At 26.6% G+C, this 16,856-nt stretch overlaps 1 protein-coding gene across 1 annotated transcript; it reads left to right on the top strand.

Annotated features, from left to right (window-relative positions):
* Positions 1-16,438: 16,438 nt before the first annotated feature.
* Positions 16,439-16,597, top strand: P168DRAFT_245240 (uncharacterized protein; the record flags this gene model as incomplete). Its single annotated transcript, XM_024833959.1, has 1 exon — positions 16,439-16,597. A coding segment is annotated over one exon (159 nt), but the record flags the coding sequence as incomplete, so codon positions are not given.
* Between the last annotated feature and the right edge of the window lie 259 nt (positions 16,598-16,856).

The raw sequence follows: 16,856 nt of genomic DNA, 5'->3' as shown, positions 1-16,856 counted from the left end.
ACATGATTCGGACCACTGGCCGATACGCACGGTGCTTGATATCCAAGCACCCCCGAGCCAGACCCTGAAACGCCGCAACTGGAAGGCCACCGATGACAAGCTCCTGCGGGAGACCCTGACCAAGCACCTCGTGGTCAGGCCAATCCCCCTTGGCCCCCTCCCGCCAGGCGTGGCTCGGAACCCCGATGGGACCCTGGCCACAGCCTTACCGAGCACGGGAACCAGCGGCCATGCGGAGGGCCTAAAACACCGAATCGAGCTCGAAACCGCGGCATTCATGGCCACAGTACGGACTGCCATCGACGCGTCCACCCCGTGGGCCAACCCCTGCGGCTGGTCCAACCCTGATTTCGACGTGGACTGCAAGAAAGCCGTGAAGCGGGCACGCAGGCTCCGCAGGGAGTATACCCGCTTCCATACCCCAGCCGCGTGGCGGCGGTACGCGGTGGCTCGGAACCGCAAGAAGAGGATAGTCAGCAAAGCCCTGCGGCGGGGCCACCGCCGCCGGGTGCAGGAAGCCACCGAGGACGGGCCCCGCGGAATGTGGCGCCTGGCCAAGTGGGCGCGGCAGCGGGAAGGGGCCTACGAGCAGGGTGTCACCCCCCCGCTCCGCGGCCCGGACGGGACCATGGCGGAGACTCCGGCGGAGAAGGCCAAGCTCTACCAGGGCGCCTTCTTCCCGGAGCCCCCGCCGGCGGACCTGTCTGATATCGGCACCGAACCGTATCCCGCACCCATAGAATTCCCACCTATCACACGCCATGAAATCACCACCGCGATCACCTCCGCGGCGGCAGACAAAGCACCAGGGGATGATAGTATCCCAAATAGCCTGTGGCATAGGATTATCGACCTACCAGAGGTGCAGGACGTGCTCGGGTATATATTCAACGCGTGTGTCTACGCGGGATATAATCCCAAGCATTTCCAGCGCTCTATCACCGCGGTGCTCCGCAAAGGGGGGGAGGAGCGGGACTACCAGCAGCCCAAGTCCTACCGCCCGATTGCACTCCTAAACACCCTAGGAAAGGCACTAGAAGCTATTATTGCCCGCCGAGTTAGCTACGCGGCTGAGGAATACTCTCTTCTACCCCCAACCCACCTCGGCGGCCGCCGGGGCATCTCTACCGACCACGCCATGCAGATCCTGCTTGACTTTATCCGCGGGGCATGGGGTAGTGGCAACCCAGTGGTAAGTGTTCTACTCCTTGATGTCATGGGGGCGTACGACAACGTGGCCCACCAGCGTCTACTGGATAATCTACGCAAGCTACGGCTCGGGTGGTTGGTCCCGTGGATAGAGTCATTCCTAACCGGACGAAGTACGCGCATACGTATGCCCGAGGGCACCTCTGACAGAATACTAACACCAACAGGGATCCCACAGGGGTCCCCCCTCTCCCCAATCCTATACCTGCTCTACAACGCGTGTCTGGTGGCAGCCTGCTCGGAGGGCGACACCACCGCGTTTGGTTGGATTGACGACGTGGCCACGGCGGCTGTTGGGCAGACCGAGCGGGAAACGCTCGGGAAGCTGCAGGCCGCCTGCACCAAGGCGGATACGTGGGCCACGAGGCATGCCTCGGTATTCGCGCCGGCCAAGTACAAGCTCTTGCACTTTGTCAATCCGAGGGCGGACACGGCCCCAGAGTTCAGCCCCCTCCGGCTGAGCAGGGCCACCGTACCCGCGTCCACCGGAGCGGAGCGGTATCTAGGCCTGTGGCTTGACCCGGAGCTCACATTCCGCGAGCACCGGGCCAAGGCCGTGGCCAAGGCGGGAACCAGTCTGGTGGCCCTACGGGGCCTCGCTGGGTCTACGTGGGGAACCTCCCTTGTAGCCATGCGGCAGATCTACCTAGCGGTGGTGATCCCGCAGATGCTCTACGGGGTGGCCGCGTGGTACCAGCCGGGGTCCATGACTGCCAAGGACCGCGATCGAGCAACTCGCCAGTTTGCCTCCATCCAGAAACGCGCGGCATGCCTCATCAGTGGGGCCTTTCGAACTACCGCAGCTGAGGCGCTCAATGTGGAGCTCTGCCTACCACCTATACGTATTCAAATGCAACAAGTTGTCAAGGAGAACCTGATTCGCGTCCGGACGGGGCCGGCACTGGCCCTCCCCCGCTCCGCGCGGGGGAACCGACCCCGGAGTGAACAACAACTGGGAGGCGTGACCCCCATGGAGGCGGAAGCAGCGGGAGCGGGAGGATGCCTGCAAGCTCCCCCGGGTTCCTTGGCCGGGCTGTGGGAGAGCAGACAAGCATTCCTTCAGCCCCCGTGGCAACCGCCACCAGGGGTGATCATCGAGGAACGGGACAACGCGCGGGAAGCCCCCGAGAAGGCTGAAGGAGAGGGACAACTGGTCATGTACACGGACGGGAGCGGCTATCAGGGCCACGTAGGGGCCGCGGCTGCGGTGCCCTGCCTTGCGACCTGCACCAAGACCTACCTAGGGCCGGAGACAGCCGCGACAGTCTACGCGGCCGAGCTCCAAGCAATCAACATGGCCCTGGGCATGGTCAAGCAGTGCCAAAACATAACACGGTGGAAGACGCGGGTAGACAAAGGGGTTACCATCTTCTCGGACAGCCAGGCGGGGCTGAAAGCCCTGCTCAAGCCCCGCATGGTGTCCGGCCAAGCTTTCCTACGGGAATGCCTGGACAAGCTACGGTGGTGCGAGACGCAGGGTATCCGGGTGACCCTGCGGTGGATACCCGCCCACGAAGGGATCCCCGGGAACGAGGAGGTGGACGAGCTCGCCAAGCAGGCTGCCCTGCGGGGCGTCGCGTTGGCGCGGAGCCACGCCGGCGCGCGGGAACGGAGGATAAGGTTTGGAGTGGAAAGACTCACCAGGGACCAGCTGTGGCTCGGAGCCGCGGCCAAACGCAGGATCCGCGCGGAGGCGTGGGACCTGTGGGGAGCCGCGTGGGAGAAGGAACGGACCAGCCGGCTGACAAAGCGCCTCATCGCGGCCCCAAGCAAGCAGACGCTTAAGTACTGGAAGGGGCTGCGGAAGGCAACCTCCTCAGTACTCATGCAGCTTCGTACCGGGAGGATCGGGCTGAACCAGTACCTCTCCCGGATAGGGGTGCGGGATACCGCGCGGTGTGGATGTGACCTCGGGGACCAGACCCCCCGGCATATCCTCATGGCATGCCCGCTCCTGACCGGGTTTCAGACCGAGATGCGCCGCGAGCTCGGCCGGCTGCGGATCCCTACTAACACACAGTTCTGGGAGCTGATTAACGACCCAAAAGCGGCTATACCGGTGGCGGAGTTCTTGGTGAAGACAGGCCTGCTCGGGCAGTTTTACGCGGTGGATCCTGCAGCGACGGGGGTCACGAAACAGCGGCGAGCGGAGGACGACGAGCGTGGTGAAGATTGAAGGACGCACCCTGCAGCGGCTGCAGGGCCAGGTCCCCTGCGGGCGTCGATAAGAACCAGCGAGTGCGAACAAGCGCGGCCGCGCGGTGAGGCGCGGGTCCGACGCGGAGGGGTGGGACCGGTGGTACGGGGGCCGCAGCGGAGCCGGGGAAGGCGGACACGAGGACGAGGATGTTGGCGAGGGCTAAGGATGTATATGAAGCCGCGGCAGTCATGGTTTCTTGGGGGCTGCAGGAGCTGGCGCGGTGGTTGGAGTTGCTCACCCCTGCGGGAGGTGCGGGATGAAGTCTCATTATTTTTGTTTGTGTTGTTTGTTTCCTTTGTTTGACATGTTTGTATTCCTCGGCCGCCGCTGCGGCGGCCACCCCCCGCGCGGGCCGCGGGTTTCTCCGAGCGGAGCGGCGCTCCGCTCAACCCTGCATGGCGGCCAGTTAGTTAGGCAAGCTAGGACAGGATAATGAGGACTACTACTACTACTACTCTTAAGAGAGCTAAAAGAGAGAGATAACTAGTTATATATATAAATAAAAATAATTATTAAGATTATATAAGAGTTATAATTATAATATCTTATCTTATAATTTATACTAATATTAATCTAGAATTAAAGAGAATTATAATAATTTATATAATAAAGCTTTAAATAATTAATAATACTTTAAATATAGTTAAGTAATATTAAAATATTATATAATAAAAATTATAAGTAAATAAGAAAATTATTATTTTTTTAAATAATTAAACAGGATTAAAAGCCCTGCTTATATCTTATATAATATTTAATTAAATCTTCTTATAAACATGCCCGGATAAATTATAATAATATATTATATAAAATATCTAGGTAATCTTATAATAGATTTTTATTTATAAAAATATTTCTAGGAATAAGAAGATAAATAAGCTTATTAAATAAGTTATTTTATAAGAAGTTATTCTAATATAAAATTATATTAATATATAAGAGTAGAGAATAAGATTTAAAATAAAAAGATTTACTAAAAATTAGTTATAACTTAAAGTTATAATTAAATATAGGATTTATATAAGGATATAAGACCTATAAAAAGCTATATAAGAAAAGAAATAAACTAGCTAGTTAATTAAGTAGCTTATTATAGCTTTAAATAAGTAAATATTTAAGTATTAAAAAAGATTATTTTTTATAATTTTTTTTATACTTATATAATTTTATACTAGAAAGATTAGACTAAACTAGTATCTTTTTAAATAAAAATATAAAATATTATAAAATATAAGTATAATCTTAGAAATTAAATTTTATAATATATTCTTATAACTTATCTACTTTTAACTAGATTTTAAATTAAAATATATTATAAGCTTAACTAGCTATAAGTCCCTACTAATATATAGTTTTAAAAGCTAATTAATAATTTAAAGATAATTAATTATATTAATAATAAAATTTATAATTAAGACAGGCTTACTTAAATAATTTTATATAATAAATCTTATAATAACAGGGGTTATAAAATAGAAATAAGTAAAGAAGAATAATAAGTATAATAAAAATTAAAAAATATATTTAATAATAAATATAGAGTAAGATTCCCTGTGAGTATTAATAAGAATTAATAAATATTATATAATATAGCCACGTGGTAAGGTATAAATTTAATATAGAGAGATAAAACTAATAATATAAAAGTTATAATAAGAGCTAGAAATAATAAATATAATAATAAAAATAAGAGTAATAGCAGGAGTAAGACAGGAATATATATAAAGTTATAGTAACTATATAATCTTGGGAGTTATAGAAATTAATATAATAATTAATAGTTTTTATTCCTGTAAAGAGATATAGGATATAGTCTTATCAGAGTATTTATTTATATTATTTATTTTCTTTATTTAATATATTTATATTCCTTGGCTGCTGCTGTGGTGGCCACCTCTTATATAGGCTGTAGGTTTCTCTGGCGGAGTAACACTCCGCCCAACCCTGCATAGCGGCCAGTTAGATAGGCAAGCTAGGACAGGACAATAAGGACTACTACTACTACTACTACTACTACTTTTAGCTATTTAATATCTCTAATAATTATATTTATATATATATTTATATTTTTAGTACTATAATTATTTATATCTAGCCATATAATCATGATTTTAGGAGTCTTTTTACTTATAAGTAATATATTATTATTAAGTAATAATTAGTTCTTATAATATTTATTAATAATTTCTAAAATTTTAATATAAAGAGCTTGTTTTGATCTAATATAATTTTCTTAATATTTTATAATTAGTAATTATATAATATAATAATATATATGCTATATCCTGTGTAGTTATCATACTTTTTATTAATATAAGTTAGATATATTCTATTAATTTATTTATAATAATAGTAATTATATCTTATTCTTAAGATTCTAAAAGTAGTCTAATAAAGTTTACTATTATTTATTCTTATAATTATTTTAATATATCTAGTAATTATATCTTCTTATAAGATTAGTACCTTGCAGGCTTATCTTATATATAAATATTATAATTTTAAATATAACTTTATATAATTTTTTATATATTAAATTAATAATAATTCTAAGTAATTTATTCACATGTTTTCTTAATTCTAAAATATTCTTAAAGTAATTTATTATAGTGTATTCTAATAATCTCTTGTCTTATATAATAAGATATATAAATAAGTCTATATATATAAACTAATCTATTTTTATTTATAATTAATTTATTATTATTTATCAAGTTACTTAATATTTCTTAAATTATTTTATCTTTCTTAATTTCTTAAACTAATTTATTTAATATATTATTCTTAATTTCTATAATTCCTGCTAGCTATTAATAGTTGTTGGACTCTGTGGTCCAAGAATAGTGAATAAGCATATAGTCACTGAAGATATTCACTAACTCAGATATAGTGAATAAGATAGATATAATCAAATAAAGAGATCAAGTGATTAAGAAGACTCAAGACATATATATATATGAATAATCAAACTAATAGATAGAATCAAGAAGTAATAGAGTAATAATTTTTCTAGTGATTCAAGGGATTTGAATCACTATATTTATAGACAAATCTCTTGCTATATAGAATTAAATAGAAATATACGAGAGATAATTTAGAGGCAAAAATAATATTATAAGCAAAAACTTTTTAATCCCTTTTCCATGGAATAATAAGGGAATTATTCTCATAATAGTTATATATTAATAATTTATTCTTATATTACTTAAGAATTATAGGTTTAATAATTTTATTCTTAAGCTTATAATCTAGTTATTAACTTAATATATTAACTTGACTATTTTTATTACTTTTATAATATTAGATTTTAAAATTATAGTATAATAATATTTCTAATTATCTTACTTATCTTTATATTAACTTTTTAATTATTATAAAGAAGATAAGATTATTATAATTTATTCTAATAATAATTTATTCTTTTACTTCTTTGAGATAAACTTTTTATATTTTAAATATAATAATAATTACTAATAGTTCTTTATTATAAATATTATAATTTAGCTTTACTTAGATTAATTTTCTTGAATAAAATATAATTAATTTTAACTTATTATTATCTTTTAATTAAGTTATTCTTATTCTAATAATAGTATTTAAAGTATTTATTTTAATTATTATTTATTTTTCTAGATTATATTATATTAAGATTAGTATAATAATAAGTTAATACTTAATATTTTCAAATACTTTTTAATAATTACTTATCTAGTTAAAGTTTTTTATTTTCTTTATTAAGTTAAAGAATAGTCCTAGCTTATATATATAATAATAAATAAATCTCTTATTATAATTTCTTAAGATTTCTTAATTATAATTAGTCTTTAATTATCTAAACTTTATTTTCATTAATATAAATTTCTATTATAAATATCTAGTATTCTAAAAGATCTATTTTTATAATATAAAACTTATATTTCTTTAATTTATATTATAATATAGTAATTTATAGCTTTTATAATATTTATTTAATATATATTTTATATTCTTTAAGATTTTTTAAAAAGATTAAGATATTATTAAGATATATAATAATAAAAGTATCTAGTAATTCTCTTAGTACTTTATTAATAAATCTCTAGAATAAAACTAGTATATTAATAAGACTAAATAATATAATTAAATATTTATAATAATTATATTTTAATCTAAATATTATTTTTTATTTATCTTCTTTAATAATATATAACTAGTTATATATATTTATAATATTAAGTTTTATAAAAATCTTAGCTTTCTTAAGCTTGTCTTATATCTTTATAATTAATAATAATATATATTTATCTTTAATTATAACTTAATTAATTTATAATTTATATATAATTATAAACTTTTATCTTTCTTAAATATAAATAAAATATTATATTTTATTAGTAACTTTAATAATTAAATTATTTTTTTACTAATTATTTCTTAATATATACTTATAGTATTTATAATTTCTTTTTTAATATGAAATAACTTTTTTTATATATTACTTGTTTTTTTCTTTAATTAGAATAATATAATTATATAACTCATGCTCTAGTAATTTAAGAATTTTAGATTACTTAAATAATTCTTTAAATCTCTTATAATCTTATAATATAATAATCTATTTAATTACTACTAGTATTTATATCTTAATATTACTAGTACTAAGTTTCTTATTTATAAATCTCTTAATAACTTCTCTTAATATTTTAATTTTATAATATTTATTATTATATCTAGTATTTATCTTAATAATATTATTAATTAATCTTAATAACTTGGCTTTATTACTACTAATATTTATATTATATAATTATTATTAAATTTATTTTTAAACCTCTTAGCTAATACTCAAGTCTTTTACTTTTAAGTATATTATTAGAACTTAGATATTTCTATTATTTATTCTTATTATAAATAATTATAATTTATAAATAAAAAATTATTTACTTTTTAATATATCTTAAAATATATATATAAGTATTATTCATAAATTATAAGTATATCTTAAAATATATATATAAGTATTATTTACAATTATAGTATTTATTTATATAAGTTAGAATATTATTTATACTTAAGATTTATAAGTTTATTATAATATTAGATATTATTTTTTTAATATTATATATATTATATTCCTAAATAATATTTATACTTTTACTAGTATATTTCTTATAATTTATTAGTTTTTTTTTAATATTCTAGATTTTAATAAGTATAATCTCTAATCCTATTATAAATATTTATTTTAATAACTTTATTAAGCTTTTTAATTTTATTAATTATAATTAATTACTTTCTTAGCTTAACTAATATTTATATAATATCTTATATATTAACTTCTTTATTATGTTTTTTAGTAAATTTCTCTTATTTTAAGAATATTTAAAATATATCTATTTTTAAGCTTAGTCTCAAGTCTTTTACTTAAGTATTAAATTTTTTATTAATTAAATTAATATTATCTTAAATTATACTAGAAAATTTTTTTTTTTAACTAGCTTACTTATATTAATAGCTTTATTAGATTTATTTATTTTTATATAAAATTTATTACTTTTATTATTAAATTCTATTATTTTATTTTTTTATTAAGATAATTTTAATTCTTTATATTATAATTATTATTATTACTTTATTAATAATTACTTATATTTATAGATTTATTTAATTAATTAATTTTATAAATTATATATAAGTTCTTAGCTAGTAAGTTTATCTTAAATCTTTTATTTTTATTATTATATTAAATATCTCTAGCTTTTTTATAAATAATTTTTAATTATTATTTTTTTATTATTAGCTTAATTAATATTCCCTTATTATATAATCTTATTTATTATACTTATAATATATTTTTATTATTTTAGTAATATTCTCTTTTTTTCTTAAGAATTTCTTAATATTAAGTTATATCTAGCTTTATTAATTATAATCTATAAGAACTATTTTATTCTGAATCTTTTAATTATATTTATTATTTATTAATAATATTATATTATCCTGTTCTCTAATTACCCTAGTACCTATTATTTAATTAATTTTTATATCTAATATTAAAATTAAATAATTTATTATTAATTTTAACTATTTATGTAATTATCTTATTAAAAGTATCTAATTATTTTAGCTAAATTAACTTCTCTTAAACTTCTAGTTTAAGATCTTTAAATTATATAATATATATATTATTATCTTAATCTAACTAGAATATAATTTACTAGAATTCTAAGATATATTACTAGCTAACTAATTTAATTTATTATAATTTTTATAATTTTTATTTTATATTTTATATTAAATTAATATCTCTAAATATTATCTTAAGTTTTTATTTAAAGTTATTATAATTTTTAAATACTTTTTTAATTTTATTATCTTAATCTAGTTTAATATTATCTTAAAAATCTTTAATAAATAATTTAAACTAATTAAATATTAAACCTAATAAATATATAATAATAAATATTATCTTATTTATCTTAGTAGCAACTTTCTATTTATTTTTATATATATATTTATTTATATTAAGAATATATAAAGCTTGGAACAAGTATTATTAAATAATTTCAATATTTTAACTTTAATAGTTTAAGTTATAAGTTATCTCTCTAAGATTATAATATATACTTAAAGTTACTTAATTATATTTATAATATTTAATTAGGTTAATCTAATATTAATTTTATCTTAACTACTTTTATTACTAGTTCTAGAGATTAATATAATTATTCTATTATTATTTAATATAATAATATTTTTAAATTATTTTAAGTTAATCTAAGATTTTACTTATATTAACTAGTATTTAATATATTAAGATCCTAGAATCTCTTTAAACTTTATTATATTAATACTTAATAATTTAGATTATTTAAGATAAAGAGCGCCCTGTAATCTTCTTATTAATAATTTAATAATAAATTTAGATAAATCTAAGATCTTATATAATAATTATACTAATTATATTAATTAACAAGATAATCTAATAGTCTAAAAATAATTAATAAGTAAGAGAAGAAGTAAGATATATTAAGTATATATATTTAATACTTAGTAAAGTATAAATAAGTAAAAACTAGACTTAAATATATACTCAGACTTGAACTATATATTAAATATAACTAATTAAATTATAGATACAGGTAAATAAGTATTCTTATATATTCTTATTTATATACTTCTCTGTATACTTCTTAAAGTAAATGATAAAATATATTTAATTAGCATGCTTATCTATAGACTATATATACTTTATTATATATTTTCTAAAGTAAATACCTGAGTATATAGTTATATACCTTATATATTCTTCTTATCAGGGATTCTAATCCTGCCATTAATTAATTAGTATTAAGCTTCTGCCTGGCTATGCCATCTTCATGGGGTATTAACCTTGTTGGGTTTCCGTAACATAAGATTCTAGTCAGGTTAACTACTGGTTAACTTCATTATTTAAATTAATCTCTTTAAAACTTATAAGAAAAAGAATATTTAATTCTTTAAAAAATATTTAAAATAAATATAAATTAATCCTATCTTATCAACTTTAGAGTTTCTTTATTTTAAATATAATAAATAAAATCTTTATTTTTTATAAAAAGTTCTTATTATATTAAGATATAGAGTTCAAAATATATATAATTATATTATTAATTTTATATTACTTATATTAATCTTAGGATTTTAATAAAATCTTATATTAAATATTAAATTAATTAATTATAATTATAATACTTTAATATATAAGTGATTTTATATATTTTTAATAAGAAAATTTATATTTTTAATATACTTATAATAATTAATATTATAAAATTATTATTACTTAAGTAAATATTACTAAGTTTCTCAATTAATAATTAGTAATTATAATTTATAAAGATATTAACTATAAATATAATATTTATTAATTTAAAGAAAATTATAAAAGATTTTTTTAACTTACTTTATATTAATTATAAGAATTTAATTATAATCAAGAAAAAGATTTAAATCTAATTAAGTAATAATAATAATAATATTTTATATATATAATTATTAATATACTATATTATACTTTAGTATTATCTTAATTATAATTATTATATTATAAATATTCAATAAATTATATTTTAATTTATTGAATATTCTCTTCTTATTATAACTTTTAAATATTAGTTTTTTTTATTCTTTATTATTTATATAATTAATAATAAAAAGTTTTTAATTATTATAATAAATTAATATAATTCTCTTAATTTATATTTATAAAATAATATTATTGTAATATTTTTCTTAATTTCTTAATACTTTATTAATAATTAAATAATTATTAATAATTATTTTTTTTATTCTCTTACTCCTGATCTTGATTTTATTTAATATTTAAGTAATTAAATAAAAAATTTTATTTTTTAAAAATAATAAAATATTATTATCTAGGCTTGAAAGTAAAGAAAGACTAAAAAACTATTTATTTAATTTAATTAAGAAAAATGTTTTTTATATAAAATTTCTAGATAGAATCTCATATCTTTTATATCTTATATATTTATTTATTTCAATATTGATTAATAGAGAATTTTAGAACTAGTTTAATAAGTTATTATATTTAAAAGAAATTATCAAAAGAAGTCTTTTTTTATAATATTGTCACGACTAGAAATGCAGGCTCAGCGCTCGGCTTGGCAAAGGCGGATATAGGACACCCCTGCGGGTAGATAGCGGACCGACGTCTAACTGACGGGTACTCGCCGCTTATAATAGACTGAGAGAATCGCTGGGAGAGGACCCTAGCGATTCGTTTTGAATTACACTATACCTAACTTTCCACGTTCCACCCCCTCGTAGAGACATCCATTGACAAGTAGGGGACTAGCCGCCTAAACAACGTCTACTCCCAACCCTCCCTGATATCGGCAGCCGCCGCTTACAAATATTCAAATAAAGAATAACTTAAATACTTAATAAAAAGTTAGTAAAATAATCTCTTTTATAATATTAATTAATACTAATAACTTTTATTTTCTAGTCTTATAATTATCTATAATAAATAAGATTTTTTTAGTTAAGTTTTTTATTTTATTATTACCTGTTATTTATTCTTTTAAATTATTAAATAAATTTGATTTTAATAAATGAAATAAATAATCAATTTTCTAATTATCTTATTATCCTATCAATTAAATATATCAAATTAAAAGTATATTAAGAAGAGATTACTTAAGTTATCTAATAAAATATATATATAATTTTTCTTATAATTTTTAGTAATTAATAAGATATTAATTCTTTTAGATTATTAAATAAGATCAGGTTAAAAAAGATTTCTTATACTTATAAAATATTTTTTAATAAAAAATACAAATTATTATAAGATTATTTTAGACGTTTGACCAGTATCTAGCTTTTATATAAATAAATTTCTTATAATTATTATATTATTAGTTTTTTTTAAGTATAATCTTTATAATTACTTATTAAAGATAATAATAAATAATATAAATAATAATAATATTATATTCTCTACTCTTATAAAATAGCTTTATTTTTAATTTAATAAAAATTTATAATTTTAAACTTTTTTAAATTATTTAAAATTAATATTATATGTTATATCTTACTTGTATTATTTAACTTATTATTATATTTTTTATAAGTAACTTATATATTATAATTAAGAATAATAAATTTTTTTATACTTAAGAAAATAATAATAAGATTCTTAATATATCTAGTAATATTATATAAATTATTAAAAAAATATATAAAGTATTTAGTAAAAATATTAATTATAATTAAAAAAAGTACTTTAATTATAATATTATTAATTATAACTAAAAAAGATTTATAAATTTCCACCATATAAAAAAAGTTAAAGATTTTTCAAGTTTTTTTTATATTAATTATAAAAATCTTAATTATAATTAATATAATATTAGGTCATACTTGCTTATCTCAGCCTATTTCTGAATAGTAAAAATTATCTATTAACAGCTAGGCTACTGCTAATATAATTTACTAAATATATAAACTCTTTAGATCCTATATTCTTTTATCCTAGCTAATATAACTTCCTTCTTCATAAATCTTGTTAGTAAGAGAATACCTACTAGCTTATTTTTATCTAGATTTTTATAAGATCTAGTTATATTAACTTTTAATACTTTTATTTCCTTGTTAAGCTTGCCTATTATCTAATATAAGCTTAAAATATCTCTTATTATTATTTTATACTACTAATCTTAAAGAGTCTATAATTTTACTAGTTCTCTTATAATTATAATTTTTAATTACTTAAAAAATTCTTTTACTCTTCTTATAAAATATCTTTTATATTCTTTATTTAAAAACTCTTATTATAAATTTATATAATAAGTATATTATTTAAGTCTTTAAATTAGCTAAGAAGTTATATTTATAATATATACTAATATATTTATTATACTAGATCTAGAATTCAAAGAATTAAATAACAATTTATAATATAATTATATTTTTATAAAAGATTTAATTATAAGATTATATAATATTAATATATAATAATTATATATTAAAATAATTATAGCCTTTAACTATAGGGGTATATAATAAATTTTATAATATTAAAAATATTAAAATAACTTATTAGAGTAATTTTCTTAAGTTTTATAAAAGACTTTATTAAATATAAAACTTAAGTATATTCTTTATAAGTTTTAATAAGATTTATTATATATAAAGATCTTTAGAGCTAGATTCTTATATAATTTTTCATTTTTTAATAACTTTATCTTATAATAATTAGTAATGAGAGATTATTAGATATGTTTATAAAATAAAGTTTAATTAAAAAGTTATAATAATAATTTAAATTAAGATATTTATATACTTATTACCTGTTATTCTTATATAACAAGGTAATTATTATATATAAAGTTACTTATTATAAATATAAAAGTAATTAATTTACTTAATAATATTATATATAAGATATTAACTAGACTAGTACTAGTAAGAATTTATAAGAACTTAAATAATTACTTAATTATTAATAAAAATAATTAAATATTAGTAAAGTTTATTTATAATAAGCTCTAGAGCTAGAGTAATTTTTATAAGCTTAATTATATATATATTATAATAGTTTTCTTATTAAATAGCTAGATTATTATAACTAAGATTATAATTAAGATTATAATTAAATTTATATTAAGTATTATAATTATCTTTATATTTTTTTAATAATTATTGTTATTAGTATAAACCCTGGGTATATAAGTTAATATATAATAATATTATTTAATTATTTTTTCTTATAATTATAATAATTATACTTAGTAACTTTTATTAAAATAATATAATTACTAGATAAATAATTTTAGTAATAAGTAATTAATCTATATTCTTTCTATAATCTTTTAATAATTATCTCTCTAGCTAGTACAGGAAAGATATAATAAGATTTATATTAAATTAATTAAGATTTTATATAAGAACCCTGTTTTGAATAACTTATAATATTTAATAAAATAATAAGATTAAGATTTATAAGTAATTATTCTTGATAAATTATTTAATAAAGATTTATTATAATAATATATAAAAATATATCTCTAGTGTAAGGTAACAGATCTTTTTGATTATTAATTAAATTCTTGAAATTTCTCTCCTAAATCAAGCTCTTTTTAGCTTATTTTTTTACTAGTTATAACTCTATTTACTTCTGTTTACTTCTAATCTTATCAGGCTATTTAATAGTAATAGTAATAAATATAATAATTATTTTTTAAAATATAGCTTATAAACTGCCTGTTAGGATACCTGATAAGTTATAATATTATTTTATTATATTAAAGAACCTAGGTATAGTAAATAGCTATTTTAAATTAGTATAAATAATTTAATAATAACTTTAAATAATTTTAGTTTAGGGTTTCTCTATAATATATAGTAAATTAATTATTAAAGTAATAATATAATTATAAATAAAGTATATTAAAACTAATATTAAGAAAAGTATTTAATAAATAAATATATTATTCTTATTAAAATTAGTAGCTTAATAATAAATCTTTTAAGCTAATTAATAATATTAAGACTAGTTATATATTATAACTCTTTTTTTATAAGAAATTTTTAGTTATATTTTTATTTTTAAGATTCTAATCTAAGAACTTATTAAGAATTATAAGATAATAAATTAAATTTTAAAATCAAGAAATCTAGGATTAGTTTTATAAGTTAAAAATAATTAATATTTTATAAAAAATAAAACAAGCTTAAGAAATTATAATACAGGCTAAGATTAGTATAATACTAGTATTAATAATTTTTATTATTATTAAGTAGCTAATAATGAGTAATCTTTAGCTTTAGATCTAGAGCTTAATTAAGATAAAAATTATTAAGTAATATATAAATAGCTAGATAAAGACTTATAGACCTGGGATTTTTATTTATATATTTATATAAAAAATAATAATTTATAAGACTCTAATTTATTTATCTTAAATATCATAATCAAGGCAATTATAAAGTTATTATAAGTAAACTAGAGTATATAAGATTTAAATATAAAGATTATTTATATAAAATAGCTAGTTAAATTATAATATAGTAAAAGAGCTTAATAATAATTAAATTTATTAATCTTATAATTATTAATTAGATTATTAATCAAGGATTATCTAGAAGTCCTATACTTTAGATACTAACTAGTTTTATAAAAAGATATAGTCTACTCTGGTCTACCCTATTAATTTTGTTAGGTCGGTCCACAATTTGCCCTAATTACCACTAAGATTTTAAATGACTGCCTTCCTAATTAGGACCCCTAGAGGCTATACCACCTACCTCCTTTACCAACTCACCTTCTTTACCAACCAAGCAGCCCTCTATATTATTAATATGACTCCTTCTCCTCTACCCGAGGTTGAATACTCACCTTGTTTAACGCGTGATGATTAGTTGTGAATCCTTACCCTTTGGTATAACACGGGCTACACCTATAAAGTAATTACTAGAACTCTTGATTATATTACTTACTAACAAGTATAATATATATGCTAAGCTTATATTCTAATACTACATAAAGCTAAAGGGCAGCCCTCTAAGCTCTTTAAAGAAGAGATAAATAAAATAAAAGATTTTATAAGATCTTCTAAGTTCACATATTATCTTTCTTATACTAGAATTATAAGATATATAAATTTTTTAGTATCTAAAGATATAATAACCCATATACTTTAGAAACAAGGCTATAAATATTATAAAGCTTTTTAAAAATCTCTTCTTAATAAATAAAACAAGTATATATAACTTTAATAGGTGCTTAAGTATATTAATTAGATAATTAAGTAATAAAATTCTATACTTTAGTCTGATAAAATATAGATTACTAAAAGATTTTATACATGTATATAAGTAATCTAAAAATCTAGAGAAGAGCTTAATAAGATATTTTTTTAGATTACTTTATTATATAAAAGAAACTAGATATTTTAGTCTT

The sequence above is a fragment of the Aspergillus campestris genome, assembly GCF_002847485.1.
Source record: "Aspergillus campestris IBT 28561 chromosome Unknown P168scaffold_19, whole genome shotgun sequence".
Classification (NCBI taxonomy): domain Eukaryota; kingdom Fungi; phylum Ascomycota; class Eurotiomycetes; order Eurotiales; family Aspergillaceae; genus Aspergillus; species Aspergillus campestris.
Note: the sequence above shows the minus strand (reverse complement) of the source record. Positions and strands in the feature narration are given on the sequence as shown.